This window comes from Cicer arietinum, chromosome 6 (genome assembly GCF_000331145.2).
Source record: "Cicer arietinum cultivar CDC Frontier isolate Library 1 chromosome 6, Cicar.CDCFrontier_v2.0, whole genome shotgun sequence".
Lineage (NCBI taxonomy): Eukaryota > Viridiplantae > Streptophyta > Magnoliopsida > Fabales > Fabaceae > Cicer > Cicer arietinum.
Window position 1 is genome coordinate 9,692,731 of NC_021165.2, and position 22,117 is coordinate 9,714,847.

Consider the following 22,117-nt stretch of genomic DNA (forward strand, 5'->3'; position numbering starts at 1 on the left):
TGAACCTACAAAAAAAAATTAAGATATGAGCTTCGTAATTAGATGTAAAAGTTAGTTAGAGTGAAAGGTAAAAGTTAGTTAGAGTTAGTTTCCTAGTTTGTAGGTGGTTAATTTGTTTAGTCTTTACTAACTCTATGTATAAAGGATATGATGTATGCATTTTTATCTTTTATCATTCTATCCATATAGAATTTATTTTAAGTGTAAACATTTTCTCTTTTCCAGGCCTTCTATCAAGATTATAACACTTTTCACGATTGAATGTAAATTATAACATCATAATTTACCTTTATTGATGCCTATGCATTCGAATTCATGTTGAGATGTGTGTCTTTTGGCCTGGCAAATCCCACCTTTTTGTTCACATTTTTTACAATCTGGTTGGAGCCAATAGTGTCAGCAGCGGCGGCGGCAAGACAGTCAGAGGGAACGATCGTTGTCACTCCACTGCACGCTCTACGAACCAACAATCGACTATCTTTTAACTGCAGCACTTTGTAAGTTACCGAATCAATCTAAAATACACGATACTCTTTTTATTTCATTTTTCAAATTTAAATACACGAATGGTTCTCTTGATAAACACACATTTTCACAAGGAAACTCTTCATCATTAAGCTATGAGAAAATCTATGATATTTCTCTCGGAATTGCTCATGGAATTCAATACCTACACCAAGGTTGTGACATGCAAATCATACATTTTGACATAAAACCTCATAACATTTTTTTTTATGAGAATTTCAACCCAAAGATATCAGACTTGGTTTGGCGAAGTTGTACCGATAGATCAAAGTGTTTTAACTTTAACAGCAGCAAGAGGAACAATGGGATACATGGCTCCTGAGTTGTTGTACAAGAACATTGGAAGCATCTCTCACAAACCCGACGTTTATAGTTTTGGGATGATGCTAATGGAAATGGCAGGTAGAAGAAAGAACAAAAATTATATGGAGAATTATTGGCAAGACTACTTCTCTAAATGGGTTTATCATCAATTTGAGGAAACAATAGATACAAACAATGGAACAGAGGAGGAAAAGAATATTGCAATGAAATGATTGTGATTGCTTTAAAATGCATACAAATGAAACCAGATCATCGCCCCTCAATGAATGAAGTGATAGATATGATTGAAGGAGGTGAAGTGCCTCAACACCTTCCACCTGATCGCCAATCTCTCTTAACTTGGCAAAGGGTATCAGCAGATGCAAATGAATTAGATGACAACTAGCATTCATCATGAACTACACGTGGAGTGGAGGTGCAATCAGCATGAGAATGAAATAAATTTCATGGGTTCCAATTATCATATGCAGACTTGAAGGGTAGACAAGTATAAGTATAAGCTTTTTTTCATGCATTTTCTTTTCTTTATTTTTATGTTGTATCTATTAGTTTAGAAACTACCACCTGTAATCTGACTCACCAAGAACATGTAAGACTATGATAACCTGCATCGTGAATAAGCTTAACGACTTTCTCATCATGCAATTGATCTCTTCATATTATAATTTCCCCTTTATATCATCTAGCAAGGAAGCAAGTTCCACAATTTGACCACATGCATATCAAGGAGCTGAGGGCCTTAATTCCACAATTATCAAAACCAGTTTTCAATCAGGTCCGAACTGGTTTTGGACCTGGTCACTGTACCAAACCAGTTTTGGTGAAAATTGGTCTCCACATGGCCAGTTAACCATGCACACACCTAACTGAGGCGCATCTTAAGCAAAATATCATTTATCAAATGTAAAATTCACGACATTTTGATATTGATACACATGCTAATCACATCTTTAGCAAAAAAACAGGACAAAAAACAAAACTGGTTGAAAAATATCAAAAACAGAGCGTTTAAGATGTACTTGAATCCTCAGCTGCAAGAAACACTTCCAGATATGAAGGAAAATAAAATACAAAAGTTGTTGATATCAAAGATGCCTGAGATATAGTATTATTCTGGTTCAAGAAATATCCGGAAGTATCTCCATTCAAAAATGGGATTTATACTACTACTACAATGCTCCAGCAGCATCCAAACCTATATATTACTGATACAATGTAATGTAAGTTAAATTTCCTGCTTGAGTTGCATGACTATTTAAATCTTAAAAAAATGATCAGATCCATCGATAAACAATTTCCAAAAAGGGCCACAACACAGCCAACAAATTATTCAATGCTCAAAGCTTGAATTCAACAGAAAATGCTTGGCCATCACCTACAACCCGTATTTTTTCTCCAATTTCTGAAGCTGGTTGAGGAAGATCCATGTCATCTGGCATAAGCAATATATAAACTTGAGATAACCTTCAAATAATAATAATAATAATCTATACTTATATATAAGGGGATCCCAAGTTTTCTTAATATTTATTTCTTTCAATTTTACCTTTCATTTAAACTATGTTTTTTTTACAATTTTATCATTCTTTACCCAATCAAGTAACTAAATTTTTTAAATATCTATACTTTATTATATATAAACGGGATACAAACATTTTGTGAAGTTATTTTTCTTCCAATTTTACTCTTCATTTAAACTATTTTATTTACAACTTTATCTTCTTTTACCAAATCAAATGGCTGGTTTTTACTTTATAATTGTGTAAAATTTTGTAATTATAATTGAGAAAATTGGACAAACAAGAGCGTTAGTGCTTGACAGCATCCTACAAGTAATAGTTAGAAAAACATAACAAAGGCAAACTAATAATTGTGAAGAGAATTGCCAAGTTCAAAAAAATAACAATAATTGTAAAGAGAGTAATACCATGACATGAGGAGCAATCCTGACACAATAGACAGGGAATCCAGTGTAAAATTTTAAGGGTCCTCCTGCTTTAAGGGTTTTGGCAGCACAGTCAAGAGAGCCAGTGTATGGATATTTTCCTTCAGCATCAGGTTGCATCTTCTGAATCTGGGTCTTCACATAGTCAAATGGCAAACTACAAGCTGCTGCAAAAAATCCAGATACAGTACTTGCACCTGAAGAAGAGATTCAGTAGCAAACGGTGAGAATAAATCTTTTGCAGTATAACAAAAAGGGACTTTCACACATGTAGCTTAATTAATGTACAAATTCCACGTGGAATATCACATTTTCAATGCGAAGAAAATTAGTGATCAATAAAGGAGAATTCCCTCACAGAAACTTAGACTAAATCTTGATATACAAGTGTTATACTGTATAAGTTTTTATAAGTTGCTGAACTAAGATGAAATATTTCAGGTTTCAGCTTATTGCAATCAAGATTATATCCAAAGGAAAAATAAAACACAACAAGAATGAAGTTACATAATACATATCATAATCCAACACATCTACATTAAGGGGAGAGCTGTCAGGTAATTCCACCAATTAATTAGTAAATGAAATAGTTAGCCAGGAAGTTAGCTAGAGAGTGAAAGGTCATGGGATTTAAGGAATAAGGGGACATTAGGGGATTTCATCTTGTGTGTTGTAAAAGAATTTTGGGACAAAGAGTTTCAACTTTCTATAATAACTGGAAACTAGATGATAGTTTCTCTTATCAGATAAAAAAGGTCAACTACATATTTAGTATTTAATTTCAATTCACCCATTCAGTAAACCTTGTTATCCAACATTAGCTTCCAAATTCTTATGATTCTATATTTTCACCCATCCCTTTAGCGAAACAGAGATTAAAATCTAGTATTCACTTCATCTAAGTTTTTCTCATTTATATACTTTAAGAGCTGCTATTGACAACCTAAAGTGCATTAACTCTGAAATCCCCGTATATAGTCTTGCTAGTTTCAAAAGGATAAACTACGTTCTTAAATGATAATAAGATGTGCTAAAATCTATGTAGCACCAACACTTCAAATTGAATGTATTTGGTGTCCGACGTGTGTTAGTGTCGGACACCAACATGGCACCAACAATGTAATAACATTCAATCAATTCTATTTTTTTCAAATAATAACAGGTGTCTAAGTGTCAGTGTCATTATAATTAATGCCTGGTGTTGTGTTTGTGTCAATGCTTCATTGGCTGAGAGTAATCCCTTTTTTATTTGCCTACATAACACAAACTTAACAAGAATGCACTGATATTTGTCTTCCAAGGGAACCTTGAAGTAATAGCAAGATTGATAAAATAATGAGTTAACTTGTGGAATTGTACTACAATTCAGTCGGAATCGAACTACGATTCCACAAGTCTAGGTATCAATTTTGAGTTGATGCAACTGTAAATTAGAATTTTAGCAAACTCGAAAATGAAATGATGTTTACTCAGCTGGGCTTGAAGTGAACTCACTAAACTCAGGTAAACTCGCAAGGAATTTTTAACAGAGGTTTCGATCTTTTTTCATCTCAGTTTTCATATTTGGTTTCTTTTCTTCTTTGTTAGATTTTGTTCATGTTAGTTTTTTCTTTATAATTGAGTTGAAATTTTAAATTATTGATGCATTTGTTGTATCATATTATATAAATATATATCGTGTATATTATTTTAACGAGGTAAACTCTTACCAATGTACGACTCGTAGAGTCGATTTCACATCGACAAAAGTTTGCCAAATTACTCTGTTATAAAGGGGGTCTATGGAAGTAAAGTGTATACTTTTGAAACATCAATGGAATATAATGTAGTCAACAACAGTAGCAATAAGTTGCAAGCACTCAACACTTACCAATAATTTTGGCAATAAGTTCAAGTAAGATTAGTCAATTATATCAAAATGGTTACTTACCAACCACAGTAGTAGCTTCACCTAGACCAACGGTATCCTTGAAGAACTCGACACTTTGATCATAAGATGCAAGCATCCCCATGTTCAATGCCATGGCTCTCACTACAGTAGGCCCAGCACCTTTCCAAAGTGACAGAACCCCTTCATCTGCAGCAATACGGTAAAGTGCCTGGAAGGCGTTTGTATAATTCCGGCGCTGAGCAAGAGGTAATGTTGCATCAGCCTGCATACGAATGAGTGCCAAATCTGCTGGACTACCAACAGTTGCTCCAATAGCACCGGCAGTCAGCCCACACAGAGCTTTTTGGTAAAGTGGCAGGGGCTTGCCATCATTAGCCTCAATTGCTTTATTTGTCAAGATTCTAGAAAAACATTAAAACAATAAGGAAAAAAAAAACAGTTAAAGCCATACAAGATGCATTTGCATATGCAATGCAAAGGACTGAGACAAAGCCTAGAAAGAAAATCAACAGAGTATATCCATTTTAATTGATTAAAGGCTCCTAAGTGTGTGTTTATTTGAAATAAAAAAACCATTAAATTGTAGGATATGTTCAAAAAAATTATAACAATTATGCAATTTCTAATGAAAAGGAAAAATCAAAATCCCCTACTACAAAAGTAGGTCCAAATCCAATAGTGATGAATAATGTGATCATAACAACTCACCGAAATGTTCCAAGTCGGGCAGTGGTGTATGTAGCCTGCCTGAGTAACCCAGCTGATAGACCCTGCATGATGTGATTCAATTTAGAAACCACTAGATTTAACTTATACCTCAACAAATTATAAATGACTAAACCATAGCCTAAAATCTCATAAGCAAAAGCAACAATATACAAAATATCCTTCAACTAACAGATCTATAAGCAGGTAAGTAAAACAAGTAAAATGTATTACAATCAATAACACAATCATCCCACATTGAAATTATCAACATAAATCTTATCCAGGAAGAACAAACAAGCAAGGATCTATGATTGGAGAAAATTGAAAACAAAATCTAGAAAAAGAAAACCTTATAGAAGGCAGCAACACCCTCATTCTTGAGCATAGTGGATGTGACTGATGCAGCAGATCCTTGACCTAGTTGAATCCTGACCTAAACAAAAAAACAAAAAAAAACACAGATCTGAGTGCAGTGAGAAAAATAAGAGAGACCCAAATCACCAATTAGACGAATCGTTATGAAAATTGAAGAACGGTGAAGACTTTAAGATACACTACCTTGATCATATCGATGGGTTGAATGACACAGGTAGCAAGCATGCCGGAGGCACCACCATTGACAAAAGGCTTAACGGTGGGCCAGACACCAGAGACAACGGGCTTGAGCTTCTTCTCGTCTCCCATTGTTGTTGTGAGATTGAAATGAGTTTGGCGAAGAAAACGAGGAAGAACGAGAGAAGAGTTTTTTCACTTTACTTAATTAAGAGAGCTGAAAAATGAAGCTAGCTGAAGAGTTTTTATAAGCTTTGTTGTTGTTTGGATTTGATTTGCTTTTTAGCACACACAAAACATAACCCTCTTTTTTCTCTACTTTCTCTCTCTCTCTCCCTATCTCTATTGTCCAACAAACAAGGAAAACAATAAAAATTAATCAAAGTTAATCAATTAATGTGATCTATATTTTTCTTTGTGTAGAGTTTTTTTACCTTAACTTTAACTTTTCCATATTTTAAGAAACTGCTTTTCCACCAATGGAATATAGATTCCTTCTTCTTTAAATTGAATATTGAATAATTTAATATTCTGGATTTTACTCATTATACAAATATTTTATTTTTGATATATTTATACAAATATTTTTATAAAAATCTTATTAATATTTGAACTTAACTTCTATTTTTAGAGAAATCGAGTTTGATTCATGTCATTATAAGAATAATATTATTTTATAAAATATCTGCTCAAATTTTCAACTATTTACATTTTAATATATAATTAAATATTTTTGTAAACTTTTTTATATTAATAATAATAATAGCATTAAAAAATATATTGGAAATTAGGCATTCAATTAGTGTAAAGTCTAAGGTTGTTTATCTTAATAAACATCACTCAAACTTGTTAAAAAATTTATATATATTTTATTATTTAGTAATTTTTTTTATTATGATATTAATAATAATATTTCTTATTTTAAATTTTATTAACTAGGTAATCACTCAGTAATCATTCCATATTCGGTAGTTGTTCCATATTTGGTAGTTGTTCCATATTCGATAGTCGTTCAATTAGTCAATCACTCAGTAGTCATTATATATTTGTTTGAGAGATAATAGTTGATGCGTTTGTTTCAGGAAAAAAATCTGTTCTTTGAAACCAAATATTATGTTTTAGGGTTTAAGAATGTTTGTTTCAGATTTTTTTTAAATTATTTTGTTAGAAAAACTATTTTTTGTTTAATATACATAGATATGTGCATTGATATTGGTATGTGGAGAGCATCATGTAGTTTGAGTAAAATATTTATATATTTTAATATGAATAAGCCTTTTAAATATGCTTTCAGGCAGACCAAACTTTTAAAAATGCTAGGTAGCCGAAAAACAAGTATATGATAGGTTGTAGACCAGGCTTAGGCCTAAAAAATTCATCAGACCAGACTCAGGTCTTTCAAAGTCTGGTCTGATCTGGCTCATTCTCACCCCTACTGCTTATACGGTCACTCTCGTCATTTTATGTGGGTCTCACAAAGAAAATTGTATTAAAATAAAGAAGTGTCGTTGAAATGTAATAATATTGAATTATTGATCGATTAATTTAGTAAACAAATTGAGATACTAGGTCAGAGAGAATGGTGATTATTAAGCACTATGATTAAAAATTATAAAATGAATGATCGAATCTTTATGATATTCAACCTAATAATATTGTTATTTATCAATTAAACTAAGTCTTATGGATGCATGCATCTTCATTATTACTTGCAACATAAATGCAATTAAACTCCAACATAAAAACCATTGAATATGAAGATTGAAAATGATGTTGAATTTGAATATTTTAGATTCATTATGATTAATTGAAAATATTTGGTGTACACCTATAAATGTGTGTACATCTTGAGAGAGAAAGAGATAAAGAGAATTATGTGATAGAAAGAGATAGATAGAGGTAACATGAGGTATTGAATGAGTATATAAAAATTTATGATGAACATGTATCATTGTTGTGATTAATTTATATGTCTCGTTGTATTTGTGGTTTATCCATGCATGGTTAGGTTAAAAGCGACATTGATGACTCGATTTCTACTTTCAACGAAGTAAGTTGTTTTAGTATGTTGCATGATAACATTTTGAGGGGACAAGGTCCACACTGAAGCTAATTTTCATTGAAAGTGCATCTTATATCATATAATCATTATACGACGGTCATTTCAAAAGTCTAAAGAAAGAAGGAAAAAAAAAACTAAAATTATAATTTATGGAGTAAAAAAACATATTTAACCAAAGACAAAGAAAGAAGTCTGGCCTTAAATAAGGGTCCACCGTGGTTAGGTTGCTTTCTATCTAGGAAGGAAGGAGCTTTAACAAAATTAAAGAGTGTAATAACAAGAGTAAAAAGCAAGCAAGGCACATCTTGTTGATAATGGAGTATGGTCCACGCACCATACTACTACATACATGGAAGTGCTCATTTCTCATATTTTACTTTAAAAGGTTAGCAACATAGCTATTAATTGACCCCAAAAAATACAACTTTTAATATAATTTTTAGTATTTTACGAAGTTCATAAACGCTCTTTCTAAATAAGGAATAAATAAATCTCATAAGAAAAGAACAATGATCAACAATACACTCTATTTAATAAGAAAGATTCCAAACAAAATGTGTTAATCTCTATTATAAATTAATTTGTTAACCTCTATTAGCAAGTACAAAATCAATGCGTATGTCTTTAAAATTTTACTTGCTCTACTTAATTTTTATAATGATCATTTGTAAATTAAGGGTATGTATCTATCACGCATGAATTTCAAGAGTAAAATAAGCAAGGCATGGAGTGGCATTTTAGAGCACTTACAAAATAAGATTTGGCAAGTTTAATGCACACGAGGACGTGTAGTAACATGTGTGGTAGGGGCCAACTTGTGGAAGTGGTTGGTTTTAGCAGAGGATATAAATCTTGTGGAAGCATAGCACTGCCCCACTATCCCAATTCTCAAAGTACCAAACTCTCCCTTCGGATTCGCCAATGAACGGCGATTATTACATTAAACTTTGGTGTCCTTCAAGCATTTGTTTGTGTCTGAATAAGAAAAATGGCTTAGCTTGCATTATTTTGATTTTTAAACAGCGATAAGACAAAAACAGAATTATTTTAATAAGGTTACGATGGTTACTTGAAGATAATGAAAGCTGTGTTATTTTAAAGCCAGACAAGTCTCGAAGAAAACGTTTTATATTTAATTTTCTAGCTTGCAATTATATAAATTTTGATCCAACACACTGACAGGCATTGCAACTTGCAAATCACCCCACACTCATTTAAATGGTCAGCCATAGGAAGGAAACTCAACAACACTTTTATAGGTTTGAATAGTTTTATGTATTTTATTAATGAATAATTTATATAAACTATATTTTTAGAGTTTAATGACTATACACTTAACATGTAAATTGGTTTTATGTAACTTATCAATTTATATATCTTTTTTCTAAAATACCTCAATTCTCAAAAAATATATACATGGTACAATACAATATATAAATATTGGTGCATAGTTATTATATTTCATCATTATTATAGTTTAACACTTCTGCATGACAAGGGTCGTGTGACATTCTTGAAAAATCAATTAATAACGTAAATACAAGGCCTTATCATCTATCCACGCAGGCTTCTTTGCTTTGTAATAGAAAAATGCAATCATCTGAACCAGCTCATCTGCAGTTCTGAGTTCTGCAAAGGCACAAGTAACAGTGAATCATTATGAGAGTAGAATCTAGATGAAGAGAGTGCACATGCCTTGGTGCCAAAACCAAACAAAAACCATGTTTCTGGTACACATTGAAAGTGAAGAGAATGAACAAAAATCTCACCTTTCTCCCTGTATACGATCTTATTCCCACGCAAAAATAAAATTTGAGGACATTCTCGAACTTTCAGGGCATAAGCCAAGTCTCTCTCGATGTTAATGTCTATCTTAATCGCCTGCAAATAGAAAATTCAAAGTAACATGTGAGAAGGAAAAAAAGAAGAGACTCCAGGTTCTAAAATGGTGAGGTTATCAGCTTGTAACATTTGCGTGCACATAAATCTAACTAGGAGTGATCAGAAGGTAAGGTTTGTAGTGATGAAAAGCAAACATTAACTTTTCAATTCAGGAATTTAATAGGTGAAAAATGAAGCTTTAGTACACGAAAAGAAATTGACCATACCCGGGGAGGTAACCGATCTTTAGCACTCCAGTACACTTTTATTGCTTTCTCAAGCTCTTTCAAATTTTTCCAGTTATCAGTTGCCCTGTGGAAAAACAAAACCAAACACCAAAGGCTGCATTTAGTAATAAGTTGTTGGGGAATCTAGAATACCAAGAATAGCAACGAGGTAACACCTTATATTCAGCGAACCGGATCAGAACCAGAACACTACATCTCTGCCCAAAATTTCAAGTATTAAGTATACAATCACCTCTTTTATATATCATTCATTTAACCCAATTCTAACTAATGAGACTAATCATTCACGTTTGAATTCCAACCTAAGTAACAACGAATTATTTAAAATTCATATCAACAGTTTATTATAGTAATGTGGGCATTTTCATAAATTCAATTTTTAAAATAAAATATATATAAACAACTAAAACAATTGATACATAAATTTTGTCATGCATTCCTACATTCAACCAAGTATTTCTTTACCATAGCCTTTAAATAAATAAAAATTATCTTTCGGGAACAACTGACATCTTAAAAGCAAAAAGTAAGTAAATCACTCTCAACACAATATTTTGGAAAAAATGAATTTTGTATACAAAAGAATCAATTTCATGGAATCACCTTAAGACTTAGTATAAACTGATTAATCCTAGTCGAGTTGCATTGAAGCACTTAAGACTTGAACACAAGACTACAAGTGTATAATAACTAACAAATGCAAGTTTTCTTTGGAAATTGAGCAGATAAGTAATATCTGATGTATGAAGGATTGCCAGGAAATTCTATCATTATTAACTTTAAATCCATCAAATCCATATAAGAATAGGAATTAGTGTTACCTATTATAGCGTTCAAAGACAAGGACAATCAAAGGGCTAGGATGAAAAGCAAAACTCTCCCACTCCAAACAATTGATCTCCTGCACCCAGTTATCATCAGTCTCCCCTTCCCAATCAATTTCAACACCATCGTCTCCCACAACATTCTTAATCGGATGCTTCTCAAAATACTCTGAAGCTCTAACTCCCCACCCAACATCCGTATCCAACGGCCAGCTCTCACTTTCTTCCTCAATCACCATCTTTTCACCACCACCATCTTCTTCCTCTTCCTCCTCATCACTATCATCATCGCTTTTTTTCAATTTAGAATCATCATGAACACCATCCTTCATTATATCTTCATGATTCTCCAAAGCATTCGCATTTTGTTGTCGAATTGCAGCAAACGTGTTCTCAAGTCTGCCGCGTACAAAATCTTCCACTTTCATTACCTCACTTTTACGACCGCGCCTTGGCTTCCTTGGAATCGTTGTTGGGAAAACATCCTCAGAATTTATATCGCCATCATTAATGGATACAACATCTTCAGTTTGGGGATTTTTTCCCTTATTTTTTTGTCTCAGTTTGGAGCTAGAATTAAATTCTGGTTCGGGTTTTGAACTAGAGTTTGTTGAAACAGAGCATGATATTGATACAGGCTTTACAATATGATGGGTAGATATTGTGGAATAAGACAAACTTTGTGAATGAGAAAAAGATTCATGACTTGAATAAACTTTTGTTTTACGGAAAGGTGAGAAGCTTCCATGCACAATAGCGGTTTGGAGAATTAACATTTTGCCTAAAACTAGTTGGGTTATTTTAACAAACAGTTGGTGCTCAAAACACGCGGGAACAAAAATTCTCCCTAAAATGAACCAATTAAATTAAAATAAATGAACCAACACTTACTTTATTTAATTCGGGTTTTTTATTCAAACGCTGTAATGACGGTAGTTGATTGTGAGTGAACGTACTATTTGCCTTTTCCCTCCGCACTCGTTACTTTCTGGGAACCATGCTACTCAGCTTCCTCTATCACCACTTTATTTTTGTTTCGTATATGGATGTCGATTTGGGCTAACTCGTATGCACAAAATCTTTCATTGGGCCTTTCTTTCTGGTAGTTACTCCATATTTAGTAATTACTAAACAATTTTTAAAAATTAGTTCCAAATATAACTGTGTGTAAGTACCAATCTTGGTTTTGTCTAAAAAAATCTATCAATTTATATCAAAAATTTTTCTTTTCAAATTTGCCTTAAAATGTAATATTTTTCTGAATTTAAATTTACATATACATTATAATTAAAGAAAACTCCAAAAGTTCTTTTACAAATTTATCTAGACAATTCAATTTTTTTTTCAAATTGTGTTCGTTTTTCCACTGGTAAATATACCGTTAATACTTTTCCTAGTTCCTCCTAACATCACGTCAAGGTTCTTCATGTGCTAGCCTGCGCAACAAACAGGACGTGACCCTTCTAAAACATTGTTTATAACAACATTGTATGAATTGCTGTAACTTGTAGTTCTACAATAAGTTTTTTGTTTTTGCATGATATTTATTTAAACAACTATTATATTCAGTAGTGTTGCTTATTTTCATAGCTTTGCATACATGTCTAAGACATCACCCGGCAAAAATATATTATATTCTATATTGCAGTTAAACTATAATCTTCAAGCTTCCAAATCAAAGGATTGATTGTCTTGTTCATCCCTAACTTATTTATCCACATGAAGAGGATTATTAGGGGTCACTAAAGTCTGCTCTGAACTGATAGTTCGTGCTTCATTTGATCCCTCATTACCCTCCTCAAGATTTTGTTGGAAGACGTTCGAGGAAACTCGGGAACTATTTTCACAAGGCTTACCTGTAGTAATAATGTAATGAAAAGAGTCGTGAGTGTTAATATCTGTTAATCCCAAGTCAGGTCAGTTTTCACTTTTCAAAAAGTAAATAAGCTCCAATCAAATCATAATTGTTCAAATTCAACTTAAGGGTCGGACCTTAAACAAAGGATTGAGGTTGCTTTGAATAGCTTTAGAAAATTTCATCCTTAGAGTTTCTGCATTTGAATTGTATCCTTCCTTTAGAACTACAAATATAACCAATTGTTCGGGGCCCCTATTCACAGTTGCAACACCAACTGCAGCTGTCTCCAAAATGCATTCGTCAGCCCTGTCACAGACACGCTCAATTTCTACTGAACTTGTCTGCAAAAATCAGCAACAGAAAATTCTAGTATGAATAACATCCAGTCAAAACATATATTGTAGGTAATGTGATCATTACAGGGTGGCTAATTACTATGACTGAATAGATTTTTTTTAATAAAAAATTAACAGAAAAATATTTTTACCGTAGTTTTCAGTGATAATATTATAGCACTTGAGTCAAGTTAATAGAATTGCTAATAGTCTATAATTTCTCTCTTTCTTTTTCTAGTAATTTCTTTTGTACCATTTAAAAATGGAAAGCTGATCAGATATCATGAATTAAAAGGATGAAATACACAGAAAGTCTCCTCTTCTTTTACATTTTTTCTGTACTCATATTCAAGTGCAACCTCCCTGGTTGACTACTCTTAGATTCATTGAAATTATTAATAGTTTTTATGTTCTGCACTTTCCCTGAAAGAGTGATACCTTTATTCCACCAAGATTCATGGTGTCATCAGCCCTCCCTTGTACAATGATGTAGCCACCGGCCATTCTCTTGATTATATCTCCGTGTCTCCTAAGAACCTGATAATAAACATATCAAGATAGACAAGACAAAAGTTATAGCAATAATTGCAGAACGAGAGTAGTCAAAATTACAAATTTAGTCTTAAATAATTTACAACAAAGGGACTGCTTGAAAATCCTTAATGTATATCTTACTAATACTACAGTACTTTTGAACATTGATAGTTTGCATAGGATTTAACAGCATTTAATAGCGCCAACATCCAAAGTTCAGAATAGAAGAGTTTCCTATTTTTTCACTCTAACTAGTTCGGATGTTTGATGTGGTAATTGCACGTAAAAACATGTGCCTGTTAAGCAGGTCTTAAAAGCCTTTATGACACGGTGAGAATATGTTGACCTTCATGAATGAAAGAACTGATATTTCAAAGTAGTTGTATCTAAATGTGAAAATCATTCTAAGCATAATTGAACTAGATACCTTTCCTTTATACATGGGCATTCCCTTATAGTAAACCTCCTCATGGTCAGCATTCAGCAATCTATCAGATGCTCCAAGAGAGAGAGGGAATAAACCCACTTCACCAACACAAGGAACATTTTCTGGCTGTCATATTGGTCAAAGAGATAAAATAAATCAGAAAATCTATAAATAAATTGTCTAAACCCAAATGTAGTCTGCTATTGTGGGGGAAATGATGAAAGTTTATTGAAGGTAATTTCAGGATGAAGCAAACAATAAAATTATACCGATGTATTGGCACAATGTAATGTGGTGATAAGTGGCAGCACAAGTAAATAAAATTATAATCAAAGAATATAAATTTTCAAGAAAAAAATCTTACATAAGGAACTCCATTTTCGTCAAGAATGACAAGGCCAGTTGTCATTGATGCTGTGCTGAATGCTCCAAAAGCTTGAGGTTGCAGGGGGCTTCCCGCAATGTAGCTGGATGCAAGCTCAGTTCCTCCACATAATTCAATGATTGGATTGTAATAAGATTTTGAAGAAAGCCACAGATCATCATCAACATTTGATGTTTCCCCAGACGAACAAAACAATCTGCATACAAGTGCAGTTTAGTTCATTTTTCTTAGTAGCTATTTTATTCTTTACACATTCAATGGATATTACTTTATCTTTGTCCAATCCAAGCCCTCCATACATTGAGTACTCTTCCAAGTTTTCACTAAGCTTGGAACAGTTCCCAAAATGGTAACACCTGCATCCTGAACAATCGTAGTACAATGCAAGGCAGTCAGATTATCATAAATGCGATTATCATAAATGTGTTTCATTTGTGTAACATCCCCAAACATTAGTTCTTGAAACAATTTTTTGAGTAAGAGTTTGATGACAGTGAATGAATAGTGGGTTTTATGACGAGCATTAATCTTATACCATTGAGAATGGTTGGCTATAGGAATGGAATAAATGTTCTTGGTGAGATGGTCTTTATACTCAGCAAGTGAATCCTCTCCATTTCTCAGTCTCTTTGTTTCCTCCATTACTATAGATTTTGGAATATAAATATGAATTTGTGATATTAGGAGGGGTCCAAATATCCTCTATATACGCCAAAACTTTAGCAATGGAGAGGAGAACTTCAGTAACGATTCTCATTACTAATCAGTGTTTATATTTTTGTTTGGTGTTCCAACATTTTAGTTGATCAAAACAATAATTGATAATTACCATTATATAGAAGAAAATCCTAAATAAATTAATTGTTTATATTTAGAAAGAAAAAAATATATAAAGTAATGACATATTAACTGGGAGGACTTGCCTGAACAAATTTACCAAAACCATGGCCTTGAGGAGATCCATGGTACAAAGCAAGAGTTGCACCATTTAGAAAGCAATGATATAATACAGTAGGTCCTATCACCCATCCTAAATTTGTAGGCCAACAGTAGACATCTCCAGCTTGAACATCAATAGCTGCCCATCCATCAGCAGCACTTCGTATTGGGGCAAGTTGAGTCCAAGGAATAGCTTTGGGATCTCCTGATGAAATCCAAAACGTAACCAGAAAATCATTATAATGGTGTGTTGAAGTTGTGGGATTTTAGAGAAAATAATAAGGATTTGAATATTATTGATAATAGTTTTATGCTAACTTAATTACAAAAGACTCAATATTAATCTCTATTTATAGAGAAACATAGACTTAATCCTACATCAGGAACAAATCATAATAATAATGAAAGATATTCTAAGATATCTCTATGATTCTAAATTGATCATAGAAAATAACTCAAGATACTTTAATATAATATAAAAGATATTTTCTAATATTCTAACATGGTGGTCTCTACCTGATATGTTATCAGGGATAATCTTTACCTGTGGTTCCAGATGAGAATAGTATATTGGTGACAGAGTCGATAGATTGATGGATTGGAGAGTAATGATCTGATCTGCAATGAGTCGGTGATTTGCAGTGAGTATTTAGTATGTAAAAGCGACCACTTATTTAAATTAAGGCATCGTCTAATGTATGCATTGCATTAAGCACTCTACCTGGAGCTCTGACTTCCAGAAGAGAGAAAATCTTTCCATGATAAGTCCTGTTCCCTTATTTGCACTGCTATATCATCACCTGTCACAGGGAGCACGATAGCTTTACATGCAGCTGCCTCAACAACTCGACTGCAAAGATAAATACACAGAATGAGGTTTCTAGCAGTCTGCATGCTTAAAGAACAGCTGTAAATCCATCTAATAACCATTCAAACATGAGTAATACCGAGCTCAAGTTAAGAACGATAAAGCAGTCTGACAAAGGTACTCAAATAAGTATTTTCTAGATCAGTATCAAGAATTGAAACTTAGATAAAAGAATGCATCAACAGATGATCATTACATAACCTAACTGTAACAAATTGCCATTGTACAAATTTTGAAAAGTTAAGGATAATATAAGAAATAGACTTTATTTGCACTGAACATGCCAACTATATATTCTTTAAACAGATAAATCAGACTCAGGCATCATAACAGTGCCCCAGGCCCAGGTAAAATATGTTTTCGGTACTCAGAAGTCAAAGCACTGCCAAAATTTTAGCCACAAGAACAATGCTAGTATTATTTTTACCTGTACAAGGGGATTTTCCTGCCGCCTCCTGATATGAAATCCTAAACACAAAAAGCTGGGTAAAATACAATTTTAATTTGTTAAAAAAATTGAAATTGATAGAAACCCACTAATATCAAAGAAAACTGGGAGTTAACCCTGAGATTTCGGCATCCGTACTTGCTTTTACTCTCCCATACTCTAAATACTCACAGAGACTTCATACCTTCTTCATCCCTCCTTCACACATACTGAATACTACTATTATACACATAAACTGGTAACTGAGAAACAACAAAGACAAGTCCAACTAATGAATATTTTTTCACTTCCATCAACAGTGGCTTTGGAACTAAAGTCATATACACAGTACTAAATTTAGACATACCTGTGTGAAAATACCCTTTGCGTTAGAGACACGGAGGCGAGTTGCAATTTCTTTCGGTGCAAAGCTATCAGCTATTGATACCACAACACATCCTGCTAAAACAATGGCTAAATATATAACGACAGCATTGACTGTCATTTGCATGTCAATTGCAATTGCATCACCCTTTGAGAAATTGGCATCTATTGCATTCGCCACCAACCTTAAAATAATATAATAACACAAAAACATTAAAAAAAAACAAAAAAACAAACTTCATAAGAGAGTTTGAGAGTGATGAGAGGTGACATACATGACTTGGTGTCGAAGTTGTTTGAGAGTGATTTGATTAACCTCAGTGTGGTCAAATCCTTCACTCCTCCAAACAATGGCTATACTGTCATCCTGTTTGTTAGGGTGGGAGCTGGGTTGCAAACAGCAATCAGCAATATTAAGGACAGAACCAGGAAGCCAAGTTCCAGCGTTTTTTGAAGGGTGAGAAGAAGTATCTAAAATGCAATTTGGAGGTTCAACAAAGGAAATAGAAAGTTCATTGAGAAGAAGAGACCAGTACACCTGCAAATGCAATGCATTTTAGATATAGTTGAAGCTAGTCCCCAGTTAGTTAGTACTGAAAACTAGTTAAGATTTATTCGTTTGGCTATGATTCTGCGAAGATATGCCTCAAATCATTTAACTAGAGTTGGTTATGCTTTAGTGTTTTTTATAACTGAATCTGGCCAATATGGTTATGACAAAGTAGTTATAGTTAGTTAAGGTAATTTGCCTTTAAATACTATAAATTACTATAAATGTATTTTGCTGATAAGCTGTATGAAACGCATGAAAAGAGGTCTATGCAATTATCAAAAGGATTCACATAAATGAGAAAAAGAGACTAAGGGAGATAGATGAAAAAGAGATTGTAAGAGAAAGCTATTATTGTTGTATTCTCAACAGTGACAGATACTAGGAGATTACAATTGAAGGGGCATTAATCTTATAAATTCAAATACTAATAGTGAATTGTCTTGCTTTCTTGTCCGACGTAGGTCTCAAGTAATTGAGGCTGAACACGACATCTTGATATTATTCTTGTCTTATCTTTATTTAATTTTCGTTTTACATTGATTTTCAAACTGGTTTCAAAACTGCATTAAAGCAAAAACGAAGAACATTCTTCGTTTCAGTATTGGTGAAGAACATTCTTCATTTTCAGTTCAAACGAAGAATATTCTCCGTTCCAATTCTGGTTCTGCAGTCAAGGACATTCTTCGTTTTCAGTTCAAACGAAGCACATTCTCTGTTCCAATTCTGGCAGTTGTTAGCATTATGTTTTGTTGGTTAATTCTTGTTGCAGATTGTATTCTTGATACAACAGATCTTTGTATAAAGTGTATGACATATTCATTGTAATCAACTTTTTTCATTGAATCAATTCAAAATAATTAAATATTTGTCTCAATTATTTATCTTTTGGTTGGGTTGTACTCTCAACAATGCAATGCATAGAAATAGAATAGAGGTTGAAATTATAGAAATGGGAAATAAAAAGAAAATGGAAGTAAGTTGCAGTTACCTCGGGGTGTTGAACAGAGAAATTATGAAAAAGAGGAAAACTAGTAATAGGATCTTTGTAGGAGGATGCTCCCAAAAGCTTAGAACCGTGAATTTCCATGAGACGACCGAGGTTGGTGCGTGTAGCCTGCTCTCTAAATAAATGTGGAAACCAATAAAGTAAACAGTAAATAAAAAAATGAAGAATAGAATGAGGAATGTATAAGTATAAATAGAGAGAGAAGCTTACAGAGAAGGGAACCAATAAAGAGGAGGAGAAGAAGAATGGTGAGAAGAATAAATGGTATAATACAGAAGCTGGTGGAGAGGATAGGGATGTGAGGGTTTAAGGACTCTGCGGGACACGAGGTGACGCCACGTGTCACAAGGATCGGAGGAAGAGGAGAGTGAGAGTGAGAGCAGCCGTTGGTTCAATAGGTTGGCTTCAGCCGCTGATAAGCCGGCCTTTACAAAATCGTCGACTCCCAAATCACTTATCTTCTTCTTTGCCATATCTCTTTCTCTCCTTCACTTCCTTACAACTTCAAAGTTGTAAGCAAGATTCAATGGTAGTTCAAATTGAATGCTGTTATGGTGGGGAAGAAACACTAATGTGGGTCATACAGTGGTAGTTGACTAGTTGTATTTGTGGGGTTGAGTCAACAAGTTGATCCCCGGGCATGCTGCCGACCTAACGTACTCTAGATGGCGAGTAGGTTGGGATTTGCATTCTCTCAATCTCATATTGAAAAGTCTCTCATTTGTCCATTTACTTTTAGACTAATGCCAATAAATTATTTGAATAGTTTACATAAAATGAGATTAGATAAAATTTGATGTGATTGGTAAATAAATTGTTTACGTAACTTTATAATTTATTTTGAGACCTTATTTAAAATAATGTTTGAGTTTATAGTTTTTTTGTTTATTTATAATTTTATTAATTTATTTTTATATGTAAACATATAAATGTTCCATTAATTTATTATTAATCTCTATATTCATCTTGGTGTTATTATTTATGTTTTTTTTTCAAAGTGGTACTATTACTTTTATATACATAATATTGATTCTTTTAATCTTTGTCAAAAAAATTCACAACAAAAAATTACATAATACAAAATTGATAAAAACATGCATGAATAGACTGTAACACAAAATAAATAAAGACATACATAAATAAAGTTGGATTCATTTATTTAGTTCCTAATCAAAGTAACTAAAAAAATCTTTCATTTGATTCATAAAGTGAAAGTTACTTTTTATGTCAAATTGTAAATAAATTGTTGTTAAATTTACTTTTTATGATTATTATTTATACACATAAGATTTGCTAAACTTTTAAAAAATTGTATTTTTATTTCAGATTTTGTTATCTTTTTTGAATTTTCTACCACAAAAGTCATAAATAAATAAAATATAGTAAAGATTAAGAGAAGCAATCATATCTCAGAGGAAGAATGGAGGAGAAGGTGGAAATCGATAACATCAACTAAATAAATATTATAATTGTTCAAAGCTTTTAAAAAATTCAATACGATAGAATTAATATAGATGAGTACATTTAGAGATTTTCAGAGTTCGAAGAAATTGGTTCAAAGTGGGATCGTGATAAGGACTAGTGTTTGGATAGAAAGATTAAGGTTAATTTATTTTGACATAAGTTATCAGATAAAATAGTAATAAGTTATTTAATTCAATTCTTGAATATTATCCAATTAGTTAATAAATTTTGATGATAATATCCATAAGCATGATACTGGTAATTCAAATTACAGAAACATTCATTTTTTTATTAATAAGATGGTTGTTGAATCTAATTTAAAAAAGGTACTAATTGTTACGGTGATTTGCAGTTAATTTGATGGAAAATGAAGTAAAACGAGATATTTTTATTAACATTGAGGACAAGGATGACAATAAAATCCGCATTTGTGAATACCTACAAAAACTCGCTAGATTTAGACGGGGAAAACCCGTTTCGATTGAATGCGGGTGCGGATTTCTTCCAAAATTAAAATTCACGGGCAGAGACGGATTTTTGGGGTGGTGATATCCACTTCGCACCCGAACTCCGTTGTGTGCGAGCTTAAATTTCACATCTGCTATTAAAGTGGGGGCAATACGAATGTTCTCTGATTAGTCGAGTGCGAGTATAGAGGAGGCAAAATTTATCTATGCCTGGTGTCTAGTTGAGAATGATGGTTCTAGAAAATATTGTTTGTTATATATGCATGTCAAAGAGAAATAGTTATTTACTTTATTTGCTTGTTTTTATTATATTTAGTTTATTGACTTTTTAGTGGACATGTATTATTTATAACTTTTATAAATATTGTGCTTTTGAATTATGATATCTTATGTATATGTATGGTTTTTTTCAATATGGAGTAGGTGCATCATGGAGTGTTTTATGTATGTTATTTTTACTAGTAGATGCATCACGGATGTTTTAGGTATGTTATTTTACTAGTAAGTGTACGACACATGTCGGTGTCTGATATTGACACGGTATCAACATCTTAATTACATTTAATTAATTTATTTTTTTAACTTATTATCAGAATCGACGTATCAATGTTGTGTCTGATATATGTGTCAGTATTCGTGCTTCATAAAATATAATTCTTAATATAAAGAATGATGTTTCAATTGTAGAGATGAGAATATAGAAAAGAAGAAAACATAAGAAATAAAGTGACATAGAAAAATGGATCGAGTAAACAAAAATAGATCGAGTAAAACAATAGACAGAAGATTGGATAAAAATGTCACATTTTTTGTTATTTTAAATTAAATAATTAGGTCATTTTATATTATTAAAAACTAAATTTAACAAATACTTTAATTTCAATTAATTAATTTTTTAGCTATAAGTTGTCAAGCTATCAGCTAGCTTTTTATCTATCATTCAATTTTTCAGCTAATTTATAGCTTAATTTTATTAAATGGAATCTTAATTTTTTTATCCAAAATAACATTGATGAGGTACCACGTCATAAATAATATTTTGACCACATGTAAATTTAAAGTCTTAATTTATTCGGCATTTATGGTGTCATGCTTCAAATTAGTGGTTTACTCTAAAAGAAAAATTATTTCTCCTCCATTTTTAGTTGTTCTCAATCCAATTTATGAGCATCTAAACATCATTGGTATTTGATTTTTTAATACCAAGTTTCGTGAAACTTGAATCTATGATTGATTTTCTAATGCGGTTCAATTAGTGATTCGTTGATACAACTCGTAATTCAATGACCCAATGTCTTGAGTGAGTCAATCACGGGCTAAGATTTAAACTATGTCCAAAAGTTTATAGAGAACAATTTTACTTTATATTTTTAAAAAGAAAACATAAGTGAGTCATGAATTTAAAAGAATTGTCAAATATATTTTTGAAATTGAAAAAAATAAAATCGAATTGGTCTCTCTACTAACTTTTATTATAAAAAATTATGACTTGACATATTAATTGAATTAT

General features: G+C 32.3%; 3 protein-coding genes and 1 pseudogene across 3 annotated transcripts; 1 reads left to right on the plus strand and 3 right to left on the minus strand.

Annotated features, from left to right (window-relative positions):
- The first annotated feature begins 134 nt into the window (after positions 1-134).
- Positions 135-1,365, plus strand: LOC105852262 (rust resistance kinase Lr10-like; annotated as a pseudogene).
- Positions 1,366-1,881: 516 nt separating this feature from the next.
- Positions 1,882-6,304, minus strand: LOC101500984 (mitochondrial dicarboxylate/tricarboxylate transporter DTC). Its single transcript, XM_004504247.4, has 6 exons — positions 5,952-6,304; positions 5,743-5,826; positions 5,394-5,455; positions 4,725-5,086; positions 2,777-2,991; positions 1,882-2,281 (listed from the first exon to the last, which is right to left on the minus strand). The coding sequence occupies exons 1-6, from the start codon at positions 6,075-6,077 to the stop codon at positions 2,225-2,227; spliced, it is 906 nt and encodes a 301-aa protein (XP_004504304.1). The 5' UTR covers positions 6,078-6,304; the 3' UTR covers positions 1,882-2,224.
- A 3,135-nt stretch (positions 6,305-9,439) lies between these two features.
- Positions 9,440-12,039, minus strand: LOC101501297 (thioredoxin-like fold domain-containing protein MRL7 homolog, chloroplastic). Its single transcript, XM_004504249.4, has 4 exons — positions 10,958-12,039; positions 10,116-10,200; positions 9,777-9,888; positions 9,440-9,636 (listed from the first exon to the last, which is right to left on the minus strand). Exons 1-4 carry the CDS (start codon positions 11,734-11,736, stop codon positions 9,533-9,535), a joined length of 1,080 nt encoding a protein of 359 aa, XP_004504306.1. The 5' UTR covers positions 11,737-12,039; the 3' UTR covers positions 9,440-9,532.
- Positions 12,040-12,415: 376 nt separating this feature from the next.
- LOC101501829 (probable CoA ligase CCL12) lies at positions 12,416-19,389 on the minus strand. The gene is made up of 14 exons (XM_012716869.3): positions 18,887-19,389; positions 18,659-18,791; positions 17,393-17,655; positions 17,101-17,302; positions 16,734-16,774; positions 16,160-16,288; positions 15,983-16,056; positions 15,423-15,643; positions 14,768-14,862; positions 14,479-14,695; positions 14,115-14,240; positions 13,592-13,690; positions 12,953-13,159; positions 12,416-12,816 (listed from the first exon to the last, which is right to left on the minus strand). Exons 1-14 carry the CDS (start codon positions 19,147-19,149, stop codon positions 12,703-12,705), a joined length of 2,184 nt encoding a protein of 727 aa, XP_012572323.1. The 5' UTR covers positions 19,150-19,389; the 3' UTR covers positions 12,416-12,702.
- Between the last annotated feature and the right edge of the window lie 2,728 nt (positions 19,390-22,117).